Source organism: Nannospalax galili, unplaced genomic scaffold, assembly GCF_000622305.1.
Source record: "Nannospalax galili isolate Female #2095 unplaced genomic scaffold, S.galili_v1.0 scaffold72, whole genome shotgun sequence".
In the NCBI taxonomy this organism is placed as follows: domain Eukaryota; kingdom Metazoa; phylum Chordata; class Mammalia; order Rodentia; family Spalacidae; genus Nannospalax; species Nannospalax galili.
The window spans coordinates 9862120-9886010 of record NW_008336933.1 but is presented as its reverse complement, the minus strand read 5'-3'; the positions used below and the strand labels follow the sequence as shown (position 1 = coordinate 9886010).

The 23891-nt window shown below is 43.7% G+C and overlaps 1 protein-coding gene and 1 pseudogene across 2 annotated transcripts in view; one reads left to right on the top strand and one right to left on the bottom strand.

Moving 5' to 3' along the window:
* Positions 1-2459: 2459 nt before the first annotated feature.
* On the bottom strand, positions 2460-22604 carry LOC115070110 (annotated as a pseudogene).
* An 806-nt stretch (positions 22605-23410) lies between these two features.
* Positions 23411-23891, top strand: part of Cdyl (chromodomain Y like) — a 163468-nt gene continuing 162987 nt past the window's right edge. The window contains exon 1 of one of the 2 annotated variants that reach the window (XM_008831661.3): positions 23411-23844. In XM_008831661.3, the coding sequence (XP_008829883.1) occupies positions 23821-23844 (24 nt within the window). In that variant the 5' untranslated portion in view covers positions 23411-23820. The remainder of the gene's footprint in view (positions 23845-23891) is intronic. The other variant, XM_029562864.1, reaches the window with a different exon arrangement.

The window sequence follows — 23891 nt, the reverse complement described above, 5'->3', positions numbered from 1 at the left end:
CTCCTAACTCCTCCCAGATCGACCCCACCTCCCTACCTCCCCAACTTCCTGTCCTCTTTTTACTGATTTATTTTTTAATAATCCATCAACTCCAATTTGTGCTGCCCATATACGCCCTAGTACGGGACCATTCACAGACCCTGGTTGACCTACCTGGAGTCACACTCTACGAGAAAACTGGCTCTCCTCTCATATATACATAATTTTAATACAGAAATGGTCTCATCTAAACCAAAGATTCCCAAACATGTCTACACAAAATGAAAAACACAATTATCATGATTTTTTTACAACTAAACAGTAGAATTTAAAGGATTAACCTGTATTTTGTGATTATGATGCCCTACCTTTGTATAGGAGTTAAAATTCCTTGTTTCCTAAGCACTGGTGATGATTAAAATGGTAGGAGATAGTGGCTGTGATTTTTGCTATAACCAAAATTATTTTCCTTAAAGAGCAGAAAGCAATCATAGCATTGATCTTGACAATAGTTTATAGTTTTGAAAATGTGATACAAACATGTCCTCACAAATGCTTGGAAACTTTAATCTAGGCCAAGCTCTCTGCTTTAAAGTCGAGGATTATTTGCCATTCAGAAGTTAAATGACTTGTCCAAGGTCACATGATTCACTATCATTGTGAGCTGACTGTTAGCTTTCTATGCTTCACGTTTTAAGTAAAAAATTGTCTTCACAATACATACAAAGAATCTATTCTCCACATGACATTTGAAGAAAAGGTGCTGTATAAACTTATTATTAATAAAATGTATTAAAATCCTCCTGAAGGATGGAGAAACTGTATCATAATCTGGGATGATTAGTGTCTTGAACTTGACAGCATCCAGGAACACCAGGGACAAGGGCTCTAGGCAGACCTCAGGGGATTTTCCTGACTACATTAACTGAGGAGGGGCCTGCCCATTTCCCTAGGCTGGGACCCTGGACTATACAGGTGGAGAAGGAGCACTGAGCAGCAAGCATCCATTGCTCTCTTCTTCTGAGTGCTGGAAGCAATGTACTCAGCTGCCTCAAATGCCTCCTGCTTTGATTTCCCACTGTGATGGACTGTGCCTGAAACTGTGAACTGGAATAAACTTTTCTGGAAGTTGTTTTTGTTGGGGTATTTAATCACAGCAACAGGAAAAGAAAGTAAGTCATAAGCTATATATCTTTAAAAAGAAAATTCACAGATGGGCGTTAAGGTGCATGCCTTTAATCCCAGCACTTTGGAGGCAGAGGCAGGCAGATCGTTTTGAGTTCGAGGCCAGCCTGGTCTGCATAGTGAGTTCCAGGTCAGCTGGGGCTACAGAGAGAGCCTGTCTCAAAAAGATGAAAAAAAATTTATTATTTTTATTTTATGAGTATGAATGTATTACCTGCATGTATGTAAGTGCACCTGTGTTGTATAATGCCTGCAGAAGTCAGGAGAGGGCTTCAAATCCCCTGGAACTGGAGTTATGGATGGTTGTTAGCAGCCATATAGGTGCTGGGAATCAAACCCAGGTCCTCTACAAGAGCAGCCAGTGCTCTTAACCACTAAGCCATGTCTCCAGCCCCTTATCTGAATTTTTAATAATTATATTTAAATGCTTTGATGTTCAGGTAGGGCAAACATGTAGACCGGGAGCAGGCTCCTCCTGACCTTCAGCCTCGGTCATCAGCTTTTCATCCCTGATGAAACTGCTATTCCAAGTTTTTAGAAATCTTTTTATATTATATCTTTCCATAGATATTTTATATACATGAAATATGTGTCCAAAAAGGCACGTGCATCTCCCTATCTTTTAAAAAATCTTATAACCATCATTTTTAAGTGTTGTAGGAATGTGGGACAGAGTAGATGGCATTTGGGAAGGTTCTTACTTATCAAATGTTTATTTCTTTTTTATATTTTGGTCTTTTTGAGACAGGGTCTCCCTGCGCCCCAGCTGGCCTGGAACTCACTATGTAGACCAGGCTGGCCTTGAACTCACAGAGATCTCTCTGCCTCTGCCTCCCAAGTGCTGGGACTAAAGGCTTGCACCACCATGCCCAGCTAAATGTTTATTTTTTTTTTTAATCTGAAAGAGCTCCTTGATCTTTTTACTTTAGAAGTTGAAGGGCATTCACAATAGCTGTCTTTTAAAATAAGATTTTTTTTTTTTGGATGTTTTTGAGACAAGGTTTCCCTGTAGCCCCAGCTGTCCTGGAACTCATTATGTAGACCAGGCTGGCCTTGAACTCACAGAGATCCGCCTGCCTCTGCCTCCCAAGTGCTGGGATTAAAGGCATGCGCCACCACACCCTGCAAAATTTTATTTTTTATTCTTTTTTTTTCTTATAAATATATTTGTCTTCTCTCTGTCAAACCCTGAGCCAACCACTTTCCCCCACATGTCCTGGGGAAGTACAGGAAAAGGAACATACAGCGAAGACGAGACATGGGAAAAAGAACTATGGGAGGTGGAGACAGCTCTTTCACATGGTGAAGAGAATGAGAAAGGCCACCGTTAGGCAAAAGAACCCCACGGCCTCCGAGAGGGCAAAGGCCAAAATTGGGTAGGAGAAGAGCTGTTGGTTCAGAATGGGTTTCTGGCATAACCAATGATGAGGCTCCCAAACACAGTCCCAATCCTAGTCCTAGAACCACCCACCCCAACTGTGGCAGCCCCAGCCCCATGAACTTGGCTGCTGTGTCGATGTCCCTCGAAATGGCCCTGGTTTGGAAGCTGCGGCTAGGGTGAGGTCGGTCAGGGGATGTGGGACTGCCAAGCTAGCGCTGAGGCACTCATCTGCCAGTGTCTCTGGCAGGCTCAACACCACTGCAGACAGAGGTCGACTCAGTAGCTAGGAGCAGATAGAGAGGAACTTGGAGCAGGCATTCATTTTCAGGGGTGAGGGGTCAAGTCAGGAGAGCTGCTCCCAGGGCAGAGAAGACAGTTTCTTTTTTATTCTTAATTGTGTGTATGTACATATGAGTTCGGGTGGCTGTGGAGGTCAGAGACATCTGGAGATGATTACAGGCAGTTGGAGCCATCTGACATGGGTGCTAGGAACTGAACTCATGTCTTCTGGAAGAGCAGTATGCACTCTTAACCACTGAGCCATCTCTCCAGCCCCACAAAGCTGTTCTTGACCAGACAGTCGCTGCTTCATTTTACCCCTGTTCCCCAAATCAAGAGTATTATTTGTTCTGCTAAAACTAGTCAATCTAGGGCTGAAACAATCTTTCCTCTCCATGAGCTGACCTCAACTGGATACAGTCACATGCTCTCATCCTCAAGAAAGAACATCCCTACTTAGTGTTCCATAAATATTTATTGTAGGAATGTGGGACAGAGTAGATGGCATTTGGCCTCATCATCACTGAGGACTCCTGAGCCCTGGAAACTCATACGTTCAAAGTATTGTGGTATAAGACTCATCTGGAACCCACTCGCCAAAGCAGAGCGTGGTGATGCATTCAAACACACAACGACAAAGAAGGAATTGATGATCCAAGTAGAAAACGTGCCCAAGAATAAAGAAATGTTCATGCTGTTTTCAGAGTACTATACAGAGTGGATGGGTTGAGAGTGAAGTGCTGAGGCTTCAGTTCTATACATTGGTCAGAAAAAAGTGCGACTTGGTTACAGGAATATTCATGGGGTTGGCAGTGTACAGAGAGAAGAGAAAACCTCAGCAAAGTAGGAGAGTCTATTTCAGACTCAGAGGAAGGTAGATGTGAAACGGAGCTATTCTAAGTGAGAAATTTGGACCCAAGCTACAGGGAGTTAGAAAAAAGGGACACAAAAGTCTGACAAGAAAGGAAACTAGTTGGTTGAAAGATTATAGTAAAAGAGGAAGAAATATCAGCTTAGTGCGATGGAACCCCATGTGGGAAGGGGAGAGTCTTAACTTTCAGAAAACGATGGTTTAGTAAGGCATTACCTCACACTTTTTTTTCCTGGAATTCTCCCAACTAACACAACTCTCTGCCCGGACTCCTTAAAACTGGAGTCTGTGGACCTTGCCTCACTCCTGGATACAGAAGTTCAGTAAGTTCTCAATTTGAGATTTGATGTTATATAACTCAGCCTATCTTCACACTGTCTTTCTAAGTATATTATCATATTAAGTGAAGATTCTGTCACAGAAATGTTCAGAGTAACTACAAAAAAATTAGTGTTTGCTCCCAACCTCATACACATCCTAAAACCTGTTTCCACAACTTAGTAGCTAATTTGAGATGTGTTCTTAGGGACAGATAACAACCCAGATTGAGCACTCTCCAGATATGCTTAAGTTACATAGATCTTTAAATAGATTTTTCCAAAGCTGTATCTCAAGAAATAATCCAATGCAGGAGTTAAAAAGTGCTGAGTGGTTCTGTTATAAACATGTTTTTTATGCAAATTCACTTTCTCCATTATTATTAAAAGTGACTGCTTATAAGCAGCATCTGAGGATGCCTGGGCCATCTACTCTGCAGGCTCAATAATGTCTATATCTATGACTGGCCCCATTCTTCAGTCATTTTCAGCTCATTTCTTCTATGTAATATGGGAATAATCCCTATTTTACAGAATGGTGGTAAAGGTTAAATCTGGCTTCCAGTAATGGCAGACTAAATAAATCAGACTCCTTCCTACTGAGGATAAACAGAAATGCTGGAGGGTGGTAGGAAAGGCGTTTGTAAGAATCTGGTTCACTGGAAAGTTAATTCAATAATGAAAAACCTGAACTTGAAGAAGGACGTATAGAGGCCCACAGAGGTGAGCCTGGGGTTTTGATATACTTTCATTTGGGAGAAAAGACCAAAAGACCAACAACAGATCAAGAGGTCAAGTGTGGTTCTGAAGGCCACAAAGGACTAAGGAGGCAGGGATTGGGGTTCAAGGCCCACCCTAGAATGGGTGCCCTGGTGAATGAACTTCCCTCAGGCAGTTCAAAATTGGAAACATTTAAAGAAAAAAGAGTAACTCAGAAGTCGTATTTCTAGACACTGCCACTGAGCTTTGAATTCCAATCAACAACATTGGTTTTAGATTACTTCTGAGTATGTGAAGGCCTAGCTGACTGGCAGAAGCAAATTTAATCCTTTTTGGAGAAAGATAACATCATCTCATAGGTCAAACATTTCTACAATTTTGAAATACAGTATCAGGCACATAATATAAAATAATCTGATACACAAGAATAAAATAACAAGAATACACAGGAATAAAACATGTTGAACAAAAATCAATAGAAATAGCAGACATTAGAAACAGACCCACAAAAGCACTAGATGCTAGAGTTTGAAACATCAACTTTAAAATAGCACTCAAAAATGTAGTTATGTCATAGAAAAGCTGCTGAAAACAAGGACGAAGAGAAAATCTTAGAGCAAGAGAGGACAAATTGGGCTGGTGAGATGCATAAAGGAGCTTGCCACCAAACATGACAACCTGAGTTCAATCCCTAGGACCTACCTGGTAGAGGGAGAGAACAGAGTCCTACATTTGTCCTCTGACCTCCCCACACAGGGTGTGTGACTCCAGTGTGGCCCTCCATGACACACAATTTTTTTTAATTAAAAAAAAGCAAACAAACAGGGGCTGGAGAGATGGCTCAGTGGTTAAGAACACAGACTGTTCTTGCAGAAGATCTAGGTTTGAATCCCAGCACCCACATAGCAGCTAACAACTGTCCATAACTCCAGTTCCAGGGGATCTGACAATCTTTTCTGTCCTCTGCAGGCACTGCATGACACGGGTGCACTTACCTACATGCAGGCAATACACTCATACACATAAAATAAAAACAATGAATAAAATATTTTAAAAAAACAGAGAAAGGGAACAAATTAACTTCTAAGCAGCAAAAATATAGCTGATTTCTCAGTGGAAACAATGGAAAGAAAGTCAAAAATAATAAACTAAAGTATATTGAATGTAGTGAGGAAAAAATTAGAAAATTGCTAACCTGCAATTCTATACCAAGTGATATAACCTTACATGGAAAGGTAAAATAGGGGGCTGGAAGAGAGATGATTCAGCCATTAAAAGCACTGGCTGCTTTTGCAGAGGATCCAGTTTGATTCCCAGTACCCACATGGTGGCTACGAACTGTCTGTAATTCCAATTTCAGGGGCATCCAACTTCTTCTGACCTCGACAGGCATTGTATGATACAGGTGCATGCTAGGCAAGCACTCTACCACTGAGCTAAATCCCCAACCCCAAAATATTTTTTAAAAAGGTAAAATAGCCGGGCGTGGTGGTGCACACTTTTAATCCCAGCACTTGGGAGGCAGAGGTAGGCAGATCTCTGTGAGTTCAAAGCCAGCCTGGTCTACATAGTGAGTTCCAGGACAGCTGGGGCTTTCATTGCTCTTGGTTACTCTCCACAACTTGACAGTAAGACCCTATTGCTGAAGACATTGCATACTTGCATTGTAGAAGGTGGCATTTCTAAGCCACATTATGGTTATGCCTGAATAAAGAAACAGCCTGGCATTTAGCATTCATTTAAGGCCAAGAATGGACCCAAACTGAGAACATGTTCCTTCAAATATCTCACAGAACTGTACTCTCCAGCCAGGTTTCACTTTTCCTTTTATTGAAAGAATGTCTCCACAGCATGAATCAGAACAGCACAAGTTAGGATCTAGCTTTATCAGAGAATCTTGCCCTTTGAGCCCCAGGCCTAGAATATTATACACAATTTCAGACAGACTTCTCAATTCTTCTCACTGTTTTCAATGAGAAAAGCATGCTTCTTCCAGTGTTTTGATAAGTTAATCATGTACACCCACATTCACTGGCTATCTTGGGTGGAGGGCAAGTGGGGTCCTGATGGATTAAGGTCATACACCCAGGTCACAAGAGCACATGGCTCTGTGAACTTATTTACATTATAAACAGTAGCTTTAGGCAAGCTTATGTCCATATTATAAAAGTCATTCCTACAATAGGACAAAGAAATCAAGTATGGACCTGGAAACTTTATTCCTACTGACTAGCTTTCATAGTTCTGGAAGGTTCTAGTCATGCTATGAGGGGAGAAAAGTTCAGCAGTCTTACCCAGCTGTAAACTTTGGGAGCTACAATAATGACTGGCCTGGCAAGATATGCCCTCTGGTACAATAGTGGCACAAATGCTTTTGAGTAAACAACCATTTTCTGGTTGAATTTAAAACTGATCCAGAAGACAGAACTCATGTCTTCTACTGTTAACTGTACCAAAAACCCATAGCTGGCCAGGTCATAAATTCTAGTACTATTCTGCTAAATAGTATCAAACTGTCCCCTACATCCTTATATATATATCAAATCAATAAGTGCATCTCTCGATCCTCATCAGAAAAGCTTTTTTGGTAGTAGATAATGATTAATACAAAGACCCACAACTGGTCAAAGTGCAAAGAACAAGCGACTATGGCGTCCTTAGCTAATTTTTATTTTTTTTATTTTTTATTTTTTTATTTTATTTTATTGGTCTTTTTGAGACAGAGTCACCCTGTAGCCCAAGTTGATCCAGGCTAGCCTAGATCTCAGGGATCTCCCTGCCTCTGCCTCCCAAGTGCTGGGATTAAAAGGTGTGTGTTAGCACTCCTGACTGTGCTCAGTTCTGAATTGAATATCTATATCACACGCCCTCCTGTAAGGATCAGGAATTTTTGTGGACAAGGGAGTGGGAAGATTGTAAAAGCCAGAGGGAACAGACCTCCGCAGTGAAACAGTATCTGCAGGAAGAGAAACAAAAAAGAAAGCAGACTTAAAGTCAAACGCATTACTTGTGTCTTTATACTGAGAAACATTCTTCCTTTACTAGCTAAATATGACAACCGTTTTAGTATTTTATTGATTGCTTTTATTTTATGTGTATGAGTGTATTGCCTGCATGCATGTAAGTGCATCCGTGTTGTGCAACGTCCACAGACGTCAGAAGACAGTGTCAGATCCCCTGGAACTGGAGTTAAGGGAGGTTTGTAGCCGCCATGTGAGTGCTGGGAATCGAACCTGGGTCCTCTGCAAAAGCAGTCAGTGCTCTTAACTGCTGAGCCATCTCTCCAGCCCCAAAATATGTAATCTTTTAAAGTATCACAGAACATTTAGAAAATTTGAACATATTTATGACATATATAAAATTTTAAATTTCAAAAGATTGAAATCTACAAATTATATATTTTGACCACAATATTAAGTCAGAATTCAAACATTTTTATTTTTATTTATTTTTTTTTGAGACAGGGGTCTCACTATATAACCCTGTCTGAAAGGCTAGTCTGAAATTTACTTTGTAGACCAGCCTGCCTAGAAGCAGGGATTAAAGTCTTGTACCACCAAAACCATTTTTTGGGGGGCGGGGTGAGTCAGGGTCTCCTTGTAGCCCCAGCTGGCCTGGAGCTTACTATGTAAACCAGGCAGGCCTTGAACTCACTGAGATCCACCTGCCTCTGCCTCTCCCAAGTGCTGAGATTAAAGGTGTGCACCACCACACCCAGCAACCAAAACTCTTTAAACCTTACAAATCTCTGTAATTTAAAATTAAGGAATATACTTTTAGTAATCCATGGTCAAGGGGCTGGAGAGATGACCTCTGAGGGCATTGCATGACACAGATGCACTTACATACATAAAGACAGTACAGTCATGCACATAAATTAAAAATAATAAAAAAATTTTTTTTAAATCCATGGTCAAGCCAGGTGTGGTGACACATCCCTTTAAACTCAGCACTTGGAAGGCAGAGGCAAGGATCTCTGTGAGATCTAGGGCAGCCTGGTCTACATAGGGAGTTCCAGGCCACCTGTGGCTACAGGGAGACCCTGTCTCAAAAAACCCAAAGTCAAACAACTAAAAAAAACAAAAATCCATGCAGATTAAAAAAATAATGAAAATTTGAACATATTTTGAAGTAAATGAAATGAAATACACAATATTAAGACTTGTGGAATACAGGAATATTTATACATTTGAATTTGCATATATATACAAATACATTCTTACAAAATTCTTGGAAAAAGAATAAATAGCACTTAATAACAGTAAAAGGCTAATGAAATAGATCTCACAATACAGACAATTAAAATATGTCCAAAGTTAGCATTTTCAAAAGAGTAATATTACTCCTAGAAAGACTGATTAGAACAAAAAAGAGACATCATGCATATTTTCAAGCATCAAAAATGAGACTCTACAAGTACTAAAATTTTGGTAGAAATTCTTATTAAACTTGAAAATTTAGTGAAATATATTTGACACAGAAATAAATTGGACACTTGAGTCTTTAAAGAATGTGAATTTTTAATTTGGAAATTTCCAATACCAGATAGCTTTAAGAGCATATTTTAGGGTTGGGAAATAGCTCAGGGGCTAATAGCACATAGTTTTCTTGCAGAGCACCCAAGTTCAGTTCCCAGCACCATACTGGGTAGCTCACAATCCCTTGTAATTCCAGCTCCAGGGCATCTGATGCCTCTGGCCTCTGTGAGCACCTGCACACATGCATATATCCACACACACAGACACACACAAACACAGAGAATTAAAAATAATAATATCTGGGGGTTGGAGAGATGGCTCAGTGGTTAAGAACACTGGTTGTTCTTGCAGAAAACCTGGGTTCGAATCCCAGCACCCACATGGCAGCTAACAACTGTCCTTAACTCCAGTCCTGGGGGATCTGACAGCCTCTTCTGACCTCCACGGGCATTGCACAACATGGGTGCACTTACCTACATGCAGGCAATACATGCATACACATAAAATAAAAATAATAAATAAAATTTTTAAGTGTTTTTTAAAAAAATAACATCTAAGCCAGGCGTAGTGGCACACACCTTTAATCCCAGCACTCAGGAGGTAGAGGCAGGTGAATCTCTGTGAGTTCAAGACCAGTCTGGTCTACACAGTGACTTCCAGGCCATCTGGGGCTACAGGGAGACCCTGTCTCAAAAAGACCAAATAATAATAATAATAACAATAATATCTAAAACTAAAAAGTAAATGCATACAAGCACTGAAGAAAAAAATGGCATTCATACATAGACTAAAAATTGGAAAAAGGAAGCATAGGAATGCTTCTGTAGGAATGACTTACAATATGGACATACTGGGCTGGAGAGATGGCTTAGTGGTTAAGAGCACTGACTGCTCTTACAGAGGACCGGGGTTCAATTTCCAGTACCCGCATGGTGTCTAACAACTTCCTCAACTCCAGTTCCAGGAGATCTGACGTTTTCTTCTGATCTCCATGGGCGTTGCACAACACAGGTGCATTTACACACATTCTGGCAATACACTCATACACATAAAATAAAAATAATAAAATATTAAAAAAAGATTTCTTATAAAAGAAACCAATATGGACATACTCTGAACTAAAGACTTTTACCTAACTTTGCAATAAAGAAATGTTACTGTTTATAACAAGCTCACTGAGCCATGTGTTCCTCTTGTGACCTGATCGTATGGCCTTAATCCCTCAGGACCCTCCTTATCCTCTACCCAAGACACTGTATGAATATGTGTATGCATGTTTTACCTATCAAAGCATTGCAAACAGTGCTTTTGTCATTGCAAACAACAGAAGAAATTGAGAATCAGCTGTTTGTAGTTATGTGTATGGTATTCTAGGTCTAGGGATCAAACGGCAAAATTTTTCTCTGATAAGGGTAGGTCTGCCTGTTACTTCCCCATTTCGTGCTGGAGATACTGTTTCAATAAAGAATGAGTAAAGCCCTTGCTTGGGAGCACAGTTCTCAGAGAAATCTGAAGGCGTAGGTTCTCTACTCTTGGCCTTAAAATGGATGGTCTTAAATGGCCTTGAAATGGATACTAAGAGTCAGGCTGTTCTTTATTAAAGTGTAACTGTAGTGTGGCATAACTCCACATACACCTTCTTTTATAAGATCTGTACAATAAATGTTGACCAGTGGACTAATGGATAAGGTGTCAGCCTCTGGAGACCTGTACAACCTTGATATTAAAACCTGACAAAGGCACAAGAAAGGAAAACTTCCTGCTCACTTCATGAGCACAGATTCAAAATCCTAGACACAATATCAACACACAAAAAAATCTAGTGATTTATAAAATGGACAATGCATCAAAATCTTATTTACAAGGCATGGTGGCGCATGGCTTTAATCCCAGCACTTGGGAGGCAGAGGCAGATGGATCTCTGTGAGTTCAAGGCCAGCCTGGTCTACATAGCAAGTTTCAGGCCAGCTGGGGCTACAGGGAGACCCTGTCTCAAAAAAAGACAAAAAAAAAATTTACATGTTCCAGAAAATCAAAATTGATTAAAAGGAAAAACATGCCCTGATTCCAACCTCCACCATTCCCAACCGAAAGTTAACACATATATAAAATTAAAAAAATAAAATCATATGATCATTTTAGTAGATGACAAAGTACCATCTATTAATGATTTAATTTTTAAAACTTTTGAAGAAGTAGGTTTAGAAGGAGACTGCATTACTCTAACTAAAGATGCCTACGAAGTTCCCTTCGCAAATTATCACTCCTAATGGTGAAAACTTACCCTTTGTAATAAAAATTAAAACTAGATGTCTAGTATTGTCACTTTAGTCAATGTTGTACTGGAAGTGCCAGCTATCTCATGGGCATCAGCTAATGAGAGGTCATCAAAAATTTATTCTGAAATAATTGGATATTTGAAACAGGTAAGCAATATAATAATAATAACAACAATAATAAAATCCCTACAGCTTGTACAACATATCAAATTTAGTGCAATAATATAACAGTCCCATATCTGCTCTATCCTAAGTGCCTACTCTTCATAGAGCCAAGCTTTATTTTTTTTTAACTTCTAATATGTTTAATCCCAGCACTCAGGAGGCAGAGGCAAGTGAATCTCTGTGTGAGATGGAGGCCAGCCTGATCTACATAGTGAGTTCCAGGCCGGTTAAGGCCATAGGGAAACCCTACCTCAATCCCCTCCCCCAAATTATTTTAATTAGCAGACAATGAGTTTTATAGGCGAGCACGCGCTGGGCTCTCAGGGTCCCAGTGCGCACTCCTGGGCAGTGAAAGCTCCTCCGCTACTGAGGTCTACTCAGTCGATCCCGTCCCTATTTCACCCATATACCTTCCTCAGGATGTGAGGTCCACTGGCCACTTGGACCACACGGGAAGCGTACGAGAAACGGCGAAAGCCAGGGTGTCCGTGAGTCGGTGACGGAGGAATAGCGCCCCCCGGGGAGACTGGATCACAGGATTTAGTGTTACAGCTCAAGACAAGTGACTCAGCTCAGATCTCAGTGATTCAGCTCCAGCTCCAACTTTATTGGGGTAAAACTAGGACTATTTATAGTGTAGAGACAGCAGAAGAAGTCTTAGCTGATAGGTACTTTTAGGATGCCTCATTTACATAGGGCGGTGGGCTTCTATCAGGCTATCAGACAACGCCTGATTAAAAACCTGGTAGCTCCTGTGCCGGAGGGCATGTATTTGTGGCAAGCACTTAAAAGAAGAGTCAGGGAGGATGCCAGGAAGGCACTCTGCTATGAAAGGAATCTGCAGCACATGGTTTCCGAGCTCGTGAGCTATCCGGACGTGAAGAGACTTCTACTTGCATAACAGAGGACCCCAACAAGTTTCATGATGACATCTTCACACATGCATGACATCTTCATCATGTACTCTGATCACATGCATCCCATTACTCTCTCTTGTTCACCCCCTCCCACTGGTTTCTTCCTCCCACTAAATGGTCCTTCTATGTTCATGTCTTAAATATACTCCAGAGTCATATATGAGAGACTACAAATGGCATTTGTCTTTCTGAGTCTGGCTTATTTCACTTAACATGATAATCTCCAGTTCCATCCATTTTCCTGCAAGTGATATCATTTCTCTGTTTTAAAATTGTTATGTATCTTTAAGTGTATGTGTGTTTTGCCTATATGTATGCACATCACATTCATGCAATGGCCATGGTGGTTAGAAGAGGGCATCAGACCCTGGAACTGGAGTTTCAGATGGTTGTTATCTGACATCTGGATGCTGAGGCTAGAACCTGGGTTCTCTGCAAGAACAGCCAGTGCTCTTATTCATGGAGCCATCTCTCTAGTTCCTCTTTGTGTGTTTTTTTTTTTAAAGATTTATTTTTAACTACACGTATGTAGATGGGTGGGGGTATGTGCACATGTGAGTTGTAGGTACCAGCTGAGTCCAGAAGAGGGTGTCAGATCCACTCCTATTCATACATATCCATCAGATCCAGAGCTAGAGTAATGGGAAATTGTGAGATATCAGATGTGGGTGCTGGGAACAGAATTTGAGTACTCTGCAAGAGCAATATATGCTCTTAACTACTGATCCATCTCTCCAATCCACTCTTTGTGGTTTTCGAGACAGTGTCACTCTGCAGCCCAGGATGGCCTTGAACACATGATAGTTCTCTAACAAAAACCTCCTACATGCTGTGATTACTGGTGTGAGCCACCACACCCCACCAATTTCTATCTTTATGAATGAATAAAATTCCATAGTGTATAGATGTCATAATTTTTGTATCCATTTATTTACTGGTGAACACCTAGGTCGATTCTATGTCTTAGAGCCAAGCTCTAATACAAATTCTCCTGTCTCCATCTCCTATGTGCTGAGATTACAAGAATGAGCCACCATGCCCTGCAGAAGCCAAGCTTCTTTTATTTTTATGTCTATATTGCCTGCATGTAGGTAAGTGCAACCATGTTGTGCAAAGCCTGTGGATGACAGAAGAGGCTGCTGGATCCCCTGGAACTGAAGTTACGGACAGTTGTTAACTGCCATGTGGGTGCTGGGATTTGAACCCAGGTCTTCTGCAAGAACAACCACTGTTCTTAACCGCTGAGCCATCTCTCCAGCCCCAAATTAAATCTTTTAAAAGGGAATACATATCAGATTACTGTGTATGAGACCAGTACATTGTGATGACCCAGGAGACTCACCCATCTCTTCACAGGTCTTAGGTCTCTCTTCTGTTCTCTGAATTCTGCTTCTTTTAGATTCTCAGAAACATCTTGTTTCACTTTGTTATGTAGCAATTTCTTCTGAGATAAAGCCTTCCATCTTGGAGAAAAGCTCCTTAAGACACAGGATGTTCTCAGAGGAGGTGAAATAGTCCATCCTTTAGGGAAGCTCATTAAGCTCAGGAAGCCCCCGAAACTGAGGAGATACACTAGGCCCCTCTCTCCAAGTGTGTCGAAATGGTAGTAAGGGCTACAGAGAGATACTCAAACACAGCTGCCTGGAAGATTTAGAGACCAGCTGAACTGACTAGAAGAGGCTCAGGTCACCTGCGTTGCCTGGAAAATACACTCTTCAATCTGTTGAACAGCCTACAGTTTGTGTAGTACCTCCAGATTTCCAGCTTTTGTGAGCTGTCACCCATGGTGGGGTGGGCTTTTGATGGATATAGCTGTCTTTGAGTCACTTGTGCTCCTGTAACTAACCCTTCACTCATTTTCCTGTAAGTAACTCCAATAAAACTCATTGGTGCACCAAATTGGATTTTGGTGGTATCCTTACTTGGGTCTATTACTAGTTCCCTATCTGGGGTGTGTGTCACACAACACACACCTAGGTCTTCCCTCAAACCATCTCTGCTTCCTTCTTAATTTAAGTCTGTCCTTTAGTTTTTAAGCTCACTTGTCTATGGATGACCTAATCGAAAGCCCCAGTAGCAAGCAGTTGGGCACACTTAGCATATAGATCTTGCTTTCTAATATACTTTAGTGAAAAGAGTCAGAGCTCCATGCAAAAATGGCTGATTCTAGGAAAATGTGCACAATAACCCTGGCACGTCTTACAATGCCAGAAGGAGCAGAAATGCTCAAGCACCCCCCTCCCCCAAGGGAGTAAGTCAAAGGAGCCAATTGAAAGCTCCCAATGACCAGAGCCAGAACAATCTGAACAAGATAACAGTATGGAATGTAATCCAAAAACCTAGGAGACTGTACTGGTATAAATTAATGATGAAAACATTAATACGTGGAGGAACAGAGACAATTTCTTATTCAGTAGAATTCCAAATACTTTTCGAAATGTTCTGCCCCACACCCCCCAAGAGGAAGCACTGGCCTCGTTCCATAAGTATGGGCTACCCATACTGATTCCCTTTTAAAGACTACAGCAGCAAGGAAAAGGAGGGCAAGATGGGGTGATAACCAGCCTCACAGGCACTACAGCCAAGTGATCAAGGTCAACATCAATAAGCCACGTTGGGTATATGTGCCCTCAGTAGGATGAACTGTAGTAACAACGGTACATTACCCCCACAGTTGCTCTCCCCAGGCACAAAAGCCCTGTCTAATGAAGAGATCAACATCAAATTCCAACAGAGTGCATCCTGCAGTGCTGCCCTGGAGTAACTGAGCTACACTCTTCAAAACTGTCAAGGTTGTCAAATAGAAGGAAAGTCTAAGAAATTGTCTCAGCCAAGATCACCTGAAGGGAGACAGGAAGATTGAATGCAATGTGGTAATCTGGTTGGAACGCTGGCGTAAGAAGAGAAAACTAGGCAAAACAACTAAGGGTGGGAGCTGGAGAGATGGCTCAATGGTAAAGAGCACTGGCTACTCTTGCAGAGGACCTGGGTTCAGTTCCCAGCACCCACATGACAGCTAACAAGTGTTCATAATTCTAGTTCCAGAGGCTCCAACACCCTCTTATGACCTCTGAGGGCATTTCATGACACGGGTGCACTTACATACATGCAGATGATACACTCATACACATAAAATAATAAAAATTAATAAATGGTTAGAAAAACTAAGGATGTCTGATAGTTAATAATGTGATGGGCTCATGGTTTGGCTTAGAGGTAGAGTGTGCACTGAGCAGGCATGCAACCTTGAGTTGAATCCCAGCACCACATATACAAAAAAGTATCAGTTTGGGTCATTAATTGAACAGATTAGTGGAAGATGTAAATCATAGGGGATCTTGGGTATAGAACATGGGGGAACTCCTATGCTAACTCCATGATTTCTCTTTAAACCTAAATGTGTTAAAATGAGAAAAAGTTTATGAAAAACGTATACAAGTAAATACTCCTTAAATATTGAACACAATATGGTATATTTCCTACCCTTCATGAGTTATTGAAAAGTCTGTCAAGTATTGACTTGAATATAGAATATTACTCCTTTTAAGTTAGGGAGTTGATTCAAAGACCTTGTGTTATCTTTATGTCCTTTTGAATGTCCAGTATTTCATTTCATTTCATTTTAATGTGTGTGTGTGTGTGTAGGCCTGGACATGCCACAGCTCATGTGTAGAGGTCAGAGGACAACTTTTAGTCCATTCTCTTTCTACTGTGGGTTTTAGGGTCTAAATCTGGTCATCAGGCTTGGACTAGTTCACCAGCCTCAGCATTTCATTTCTTAAAAAACATGATGTCAAACAATTGGACAGAAGCAAACATGTTGATTTCTTCCGTGATTTTGTTTTGAGTTATCACATCAATTGAAGGCACTTTTTTAGTTATCCTTTGTTGGCTCTGGAGCAGGTCCTATGTGCTCACAGGCAGATGAGCTCCTGCCTTTGGGGAAGCAGCAGAACTGAGTCATCTTAGGTGGTTCCGGCTCGCAGCTTCCTGCCATTTTCCTTGATTGGTAACTTGGAGTGCTTTTCCCTTGACAATTTAGTGTTTTGTCTATTTCAATAAATTATTAGCTACCTTGGAGCAGGAATGATTATGTGTATGTGTAATGTGAATGTGTTTATTTTGATTAGCAAGGGGCCTGCTCACAAATGGTCAATAAGCAGTCACTGAATGAATGAATGACTAAAGAATTCAGACCTTCAGGTTCCCAGAACCTGAGCATTGGTTTCCTCACTAATCAGGAAACTACTGCAGTCAGTAGTGGTGCATGTCCCAGAAGGTGCTTTGTGGATGAGCTTACTTAGGGATCTCTGTAAATATTAGCTATAATTTCATTAGGTGCTTGTTGAATTAAAGAGCTTAATATTTGTAAAATGTTTACAATAGTTCCCAGCACAGAGTAAGTGCTTTTGTTGTCTTTTTTCCTTTCCTTCTTTCTTTCTTCCCTCTCTCCTTGCCTCCCTCCTCCTTTCCAATATTCCTATTGATTAAATTCATTTTGTTCAATTGGTTAGATTTCTAAAAGGAAAGGCTTAAAATATATAAATTGAGTTGGGGAGATGACTTCATTGTTAAAGCACTTGTCACGCAAACATGATGACCTGCGTTTGGATTCCCAGGACTCACGCAAAAAACAGGTATGGCAGTTTGCACCCCTAATCCCAGTGCTGGAGGTATGTGGAGGAGACCGGAGGATTCCTGGAACTCACTGGATAGCCAGTCTAGCTGAATCAATGAGCTTCAGGTTCACAGACTTCTCACAAAAATAAGGTGGAGTTGGGTGTGGTGGTGTGTGCCTTCAATTCCAGGAACTTGGAGGCAGAGGCAAGCAGATCACTATTGAAATAGAGACCTGCCTGGCCTATATAATGAGTTCCAGGCCAGCTGTGGCCACAGGGAGACCCTGTCTCAAAAAAGGGGGGGAGGGGGATGGCCATACAGTACAAGAGAGAGTAAAGGCACTTTCCCCTCAAGCTTGATGAACTGAATGGATCCTGGTGGAAGCCTTGTAAAGATAGGAGAGAACTGATGCCAAAAAGTCATCCTTTGATTGCCACATATGCACTACAGCATGTGTGCCCATATGTACATTTCATGAAATAATAGTAAAAATTTAAAAACTACTTCAAAGCACTTCACAATGTAATTCATATACAATTAACCACTTAACTTTGTAAACGCTAGCTTTCAAAAATTTTAACCTAAAGCTGGGCATGTGCCTTTAATTCCAGCACTTGGCAAAGGCAGGTGGATCGCTGTGAGATTGAGGCCAGCCTAGTCTACATAGCAAGTGACAAGCCTGCTGCAGCTACAGGGAGACCCTGTCTCTTCTTTTGACCTAAACCTAATTGTAAAAATTATATTTTGCATTATGAGATAGTAGACAATAATATATATGTATATGGATGTCTACATATGCATATATATAGCATGTAGTATAGAAATAGAATCCTGCTACACAATGGTGACTCTTGGGAAAGTAATAGATGTACTTGTGTCCTGGTTTGTTTCTTCATTGCTGTGACAAAACACTCTGACCAATACCAACTTGGGGAAGAAAGGATTTATTTAGCTTACATATCCTGGGTCACAGTTCATCCAGGAGCTCAAGGTAGGAACTCAGGGCAGGAACCTGGAGGCAGGAGCTGGAGCATGGGCCTTGGAGGAATGCTGCTTACTGGCTTGCTCCCCTAGCCCCTGCTCAGCCTGCCTTCTTATGTAACATAGGCCCACCTGCCCAGGGGTGGCACCACCCACAGTGGGCTGGGCCCTCCCACATCACTCAACAATCAAGAAAGTGCCTGTGGACATGGCCACAGGCCAGTTCAATGAAGGCAATTCCCCAACTGAGCCTCCCTCCACCCAGGTGTGTCAAGTTGATACTAAAGCTATCCAACAACTTGATTCTTTGTCCTGGTTCATTCCATTCCATCACTCCATCATTCCTTCATTCTATCTTTCACTTAAAAGACACTAACAGATCTATAACGATTTAATGATCCACTGGTTTGAAACCTGTAGCTTGATTTTGTATACACATAGATAATATATACAGCTCTAAATCACTGCTTCTCACACATTAGCATCACCCAAAGGACTTATAGAACTGAACATATTGCTGGGACCCAGTAGATAGTTGAGAGTGAATTTATACTTTTTGATGAAAGGATCCAGGGTTGAGCCCAGGGTCCTGCACACACTAAGCAAGTGTTATAACACAGAACTAAGCCCAGAGAATTTACAGTTCTAACAAGTTCCAGAATGCTGTTGCGGCTAGTTGGGGGGATACACCCTGAGGCCCTCTACCCTAGAGGATACTAGTGGTTGGGGCGGGGCGGGGAAGCACCACTTTTGTGTTTTCATACCCTGGTTTTACCCCAGCTTTACTTCCAAATTAATTTACTCTTTGCATTAGATATTAGATTCAGAGCTCATCTGTCTTAAGCTAAGTCTGGGTTCCCCAGCTTTTGGCTACCTTGATGTTTCTGTTTTCCTTGTCAGCCAAAATGTCTGGCATGTGTGCTCAAAGACTAGAGGGTAAAGAGGTTGCTGGATGGTATTGGTTCAGTGATAAATGTAATTAATCATCACAAAAATTCAAGGGAAAGCTACTTGCTGTCTTTTCAGGGATCTATCCTGAGTTAAATCTGGGATAATGTCAACCAAAAAGCCATGGGTGGCTATTTTCTCTCTATGACCATTTGGTCTTTTCCATTTCCAGAAAGTGGGATAATGTATAAAATTATCAATGAAAAACAAAGCAAAACAAGACCAAACCTTCTTGTTCTTCATTAAAACAAATCAAATATAAAGGTAAATAAAAAAGGGAGTACAGTTAAAAACACTGTCTAGTTGAGAAAGAAAATGACCCTTGCTGCAGATGGATGCTTACCTAGCATGTTTCAATCCCCAGTAGTGCAAAAGAAAAAGGAAAAGAAAATGACCCTTAATTGTAAATTGCCTAGCAGCTTAAGAGGAAATTGGCGAAATCAAACCTTAAGAAGTCTCAGAGCTGACATCTCTATGGCAAAAAGTTCAATAAAAAGTGGTGCTTGGCCATATATGCTTGGCATATAAAAGTGAGAGATGACCACCAGGACCAGGCTGGAGAGGTCAGAAGAGGCTGTCTGTGGACATGACAAATTGACCGTGTGGCCAGGGAAGGAAAAGGTAGGTGAAACCAGAAATGAAATGATATTGAGCCGGGCATGGTGGCGCACACCTTCAATCCCAGCACTCGGGAGTTAGAGGCAGGAGGATCTCTGTGAGTCCAAGGCCAGCCTGGTCTATGTAGCGAGTTCCTGGTCAGCTGGGGCTACAGGGAGACCCTGCCTCAAAAACAAAAAAACCCAAAACGATACTGGCTGGCCAAGAATGGGCACTGATACATGCAACTGAAATTTTCAGGAAAGGAACAACGGGTTGCTTCAAGTTAAGAGAAGGGCCCCGGCATCTTGACTTTTTATGACTGGTTCTGTTTATCTCTTGCTTCTGTCTCAGGTTTGAGCCGTTCCCTGTACCCTAGCAGGTGATGGCGATGGGAATTCCATTTACTTTTATGGAATGGATAACCTATAAGAATGGTATTTAATTTCCTTTTAGCCTCATTATGTTTAAACACACCAACTAACTTAGGTCCCTTCTTTATAAAAACCATGATTAAATTCTGGGCTTTACATGCGGTAAGCAAGATGGAGTGTGCTTTTTGGGGTGCAAAACTGCCCAAGGGAATCTTGATATGCAGCCTTTCACAACCACCCATCCTTAAAATGCCTTCAGCTCCTAGAGTGGCTTGTTTTTGGCTTCTTTTGTTTTTAAAGCCCCATCCCCCATCTCCTCCAGCGAGCCTTGGGATTCAAATGTAGATTAAATGCAGATTATTGGGAGAATCAGACAAATAGGGGCGGCTTTGGCTGTTGGAGGGGGAAAGAGGAGACCTCAAATTAGGCTTTCAGTCATTCTCCAGCTGTGGAAAATGGCTGCTGTGTGGCGTGGTATTCTGGTAGTGATAGCTGCCAGCTATCGGTGGCTTGGGTATTTTTGGAAAAGGAGTAAAATGGATTATGTGAATCTCTCCTACTGGCTCAGATCAGGTAAGCTGAGGCTTATTGCCACGTGTCTATTGTCTCTCATGTTGACCACTTCCATAACCTTTTAAGATTTCTAGTATGCCTACTGCACATATGACTGTACATTATGTATTGTAGTCTTCCTGATGTGTTGGGGGGGTTGATTTCACTTTCATTCCTGACCCATAAAATATTTTCACACCCACACACGTGGTCATGGTAACTCCTGAGAAACTTAACTGTTTCATAAAGATGGTATAAATTCAAAGCCTCTGAATGATCTTGGGTATATTTACTTCTGTTATAAGCACGGATAAAATGGCTGTATTAGAAAGGGAAGGAGGAAACAATTTGTTTGAAAGTAAGGCACATTCAACCCAGTGGATGTTTTAAATGGAAGCAAGGAGGGCTTTTAAAAGAGGGGCAAACGGACAACTGAAAATGTGGTCAGATTATCTGGCACTAGTTGAGTACCTTAGTCTAGGTCTTCTCTTCTTGGAGGAAGCCAACTCATTGTTGGAGGAGAGGTGCATGGTACTGACTACAAGTGGCTTGCCTTCGCTGTTTAAAGTCTACCAGTGGTTACACCTTCAGACGTGGAGGACTAATTATTATAAGTCAGAATTTAGATCCTCCATGTGAGTTATCCTAAGGTTCTTTCCCTGTCTTTTTCCACAAGAGGAAGAATTAACTTTTCTATGTAGTAGCCCAGCATCTGAATATGGCTGCCTGCCCTATCTCCGTCTCCTACTCCTCTGGTCGGCTCCCCTCCCCTTGGCTAGGGTTTGGAGGCTCTTTAGATAATCACGTGTTGGAGCACCTGCATTAACATCGTTAATAAGTTCTGTTCAGAAAGTAGCAGTAACTAGAGTGATGGTGGTGGGAAAAGTAGTGCGTGTACTTTGTTCCTCTATTGTACACAGGTGTGTGCGCGAGATGTATCTGCTCGTTTTTTTTAGAGGATCCTTCATGTAGTTCAATTTGCCTGTATTGTTCAAGCACGTGGGAGCTGGAGTATTAGTATGTTATCGACTTAGAGAAGTCTCAGGTGTGGAAAGTCCTAGCTCTTGCCTTCGAGGATCCTACAATTTATGTGTAGTTCACCTAGAGGTGATCCTCCGTTGTAGCAGACAATGGAACTGCTAAGTGAAAGAAAAGAGGCCTGTTTGGAGGCGGGATTGCCTTGGCTATGTCACCGGGAAAGGCGGAGCTTGAGGCACCTCGAGTGGTGGCTGAGGACCCTTTGATTTGATTCTGGGAATCTGATTGTGGGAATTGGATGGGCGGGTAACCGGCTTTCTTCCGCTGCTGAAATTCCACATCATTGAATAACGACACTTAATAGGTAGAGGATGGTGTCTGGGCACACTAAAAGATATTGATGAGCGCTGCAATGGAGCGCGCGAGTGCTTCAGGAGCCCTGGAAAGGAGTAAGTCCAGAAGGCCAAAGCTTTCGAGGTACTTGGTGCTCAGAGTTTAAGGTCCAAGGAGGCATGGCAGGTTTACGAATCTGTAAAGGCACCACGGGAAGACCCCGAGGATTTGACTCCTAGGCGCTCAAAGAGCCGCACGGTGACTTTTCCAGGGTAAGGGGGAGGGCAGGAAACTCCGTGTGGTCTGTGACTGTTAAGATGCTGTTGGGTTTTGAGAAGAAAACTGGTGGGAGAAGCTCGATGCTCAGAGGAATGGGGTGACACCGGAGAGGAAGCTTAGGAGAAGCTGGAAGTGATGCTGGCGTCTAGATGTAGGGCTTAGGGGACAGGGTGAAAGAATGTCTTCAGTGCCCCGAGGGGAAGTTCCACGCTGTTCCCGGGAGGGTTCCGCGTTGCTGGCAATCTGGGGAAGCCTGGGCCAGTAGCCTCCTCCCCATCGGTGAAGGAAACGTCCAGTTCCCCGGCAAGTGAGCCGTCCTGGCCGACCAACTCTGTCCATCTCACCTACAACGCGAGTAAGGGCCAGCCCATTGCGGCTGACCTAGAGGGCAAGTTGTCGACTCGGTTCTCCCGGAGAGGCGTCATCACTAACAGCTTCGTTCATCAGGACGCAAACCTCCCGAGTCCACAATACTAGCCTTCCTCCCCGCTCCGCGTCGGAGATGGGCACTCCTAGAGGACCCCTAAGGCCTGGCGTGGGAAAGCTGCGGCCAGAGTCCGGGAACCGCACCCAGCTCCGACCCCAACATGTGGCCGATCTCTCGACACGCGGCTGGGCGCGCGATCCCCGCTCCGGGTCTTGGCTGCGGCCGCGGGGGCGGCAGGCACGTGGCAGGGCGGGAACCTCCACCTGGCCACGCCGCTGACTCCAGCCGGCTGTGCTTTCCCGGCCGGCGCCCTCCGCGCTGTCCCGGGGAGAGGCGCGAGGCAGCGCCGTCGGGGCGGCTCCAGACGTGGGTCCCCTGCCTAACTTAAGCCCGGGAACCGGCCCCAGGGCACCGCCGCCCTCGTCCCGCCCTCCACCGGGCAGCCGGCACCCGAGACTAAGCAGGCCGGTGGGCGGTGCCCCGGCCGGCCGGCCGACCCCTGGAAGCCGGACTTGCAGAACTCGGAGCCCCGCCCACCACAGTGGCTCCGCCCACGAGGCCCCGCCCCCAAACAGGCCCCTCCCCTTCCTGCCGGCTCGCTCTCGACCATCCACTGCCCGCGCCCAGGCCCGGAACGGAGCCGGAGCTCCCCTCAGCCGCCCCGCCCCGCCGCCTCCCGCCCCTCCCGCGAGGGCGGCCCGAAAACCCGGAGCGCGGGAGCGCGGCTCCGCCGGGCAGGGCGGCCGCACTGGGCATGCTCAGTAGCCGGGGCAGGTTTTTTGGTCGCAAGTAGGAAGCTTCTTGCACTACACCGGAGAGGGGGAGCCGCGGATCCCGCCGTGCCGCCCGCACCGCCGCCGCGCCCGGTCCAGCCTGCCCGGCCCCCGGCGGGCGCAATGAGCCCGCGTCCTAGTAGCCGCCGGTCCGCCAGGCACTGAGCGCGAGCGCCCTGGGCGCGTTGCGCAGCTGCTCCTGCGCACAACCCCGCCGCCGCCGGCCCGCACCGGCCGCCCAGTGCGAGAGGCTGGTCCGTGCACAGCGCTCGGCGCCGGGAGCAGAGCAGGAAGCGCAGGCCACGCAGGGACCCAAGTGGAACAAAGTGTCCGCAGCCGGGCGCCGCGCCCCGACCCCGCCGCGCCCGCGCCCCTCCACCGCCCACCATGGCTTCCGAGGAGCTGTACGAGGTACTCCCCTCCCCCCGGCGGCGCCCCCCGCCCGCCGCCGCCCCTCC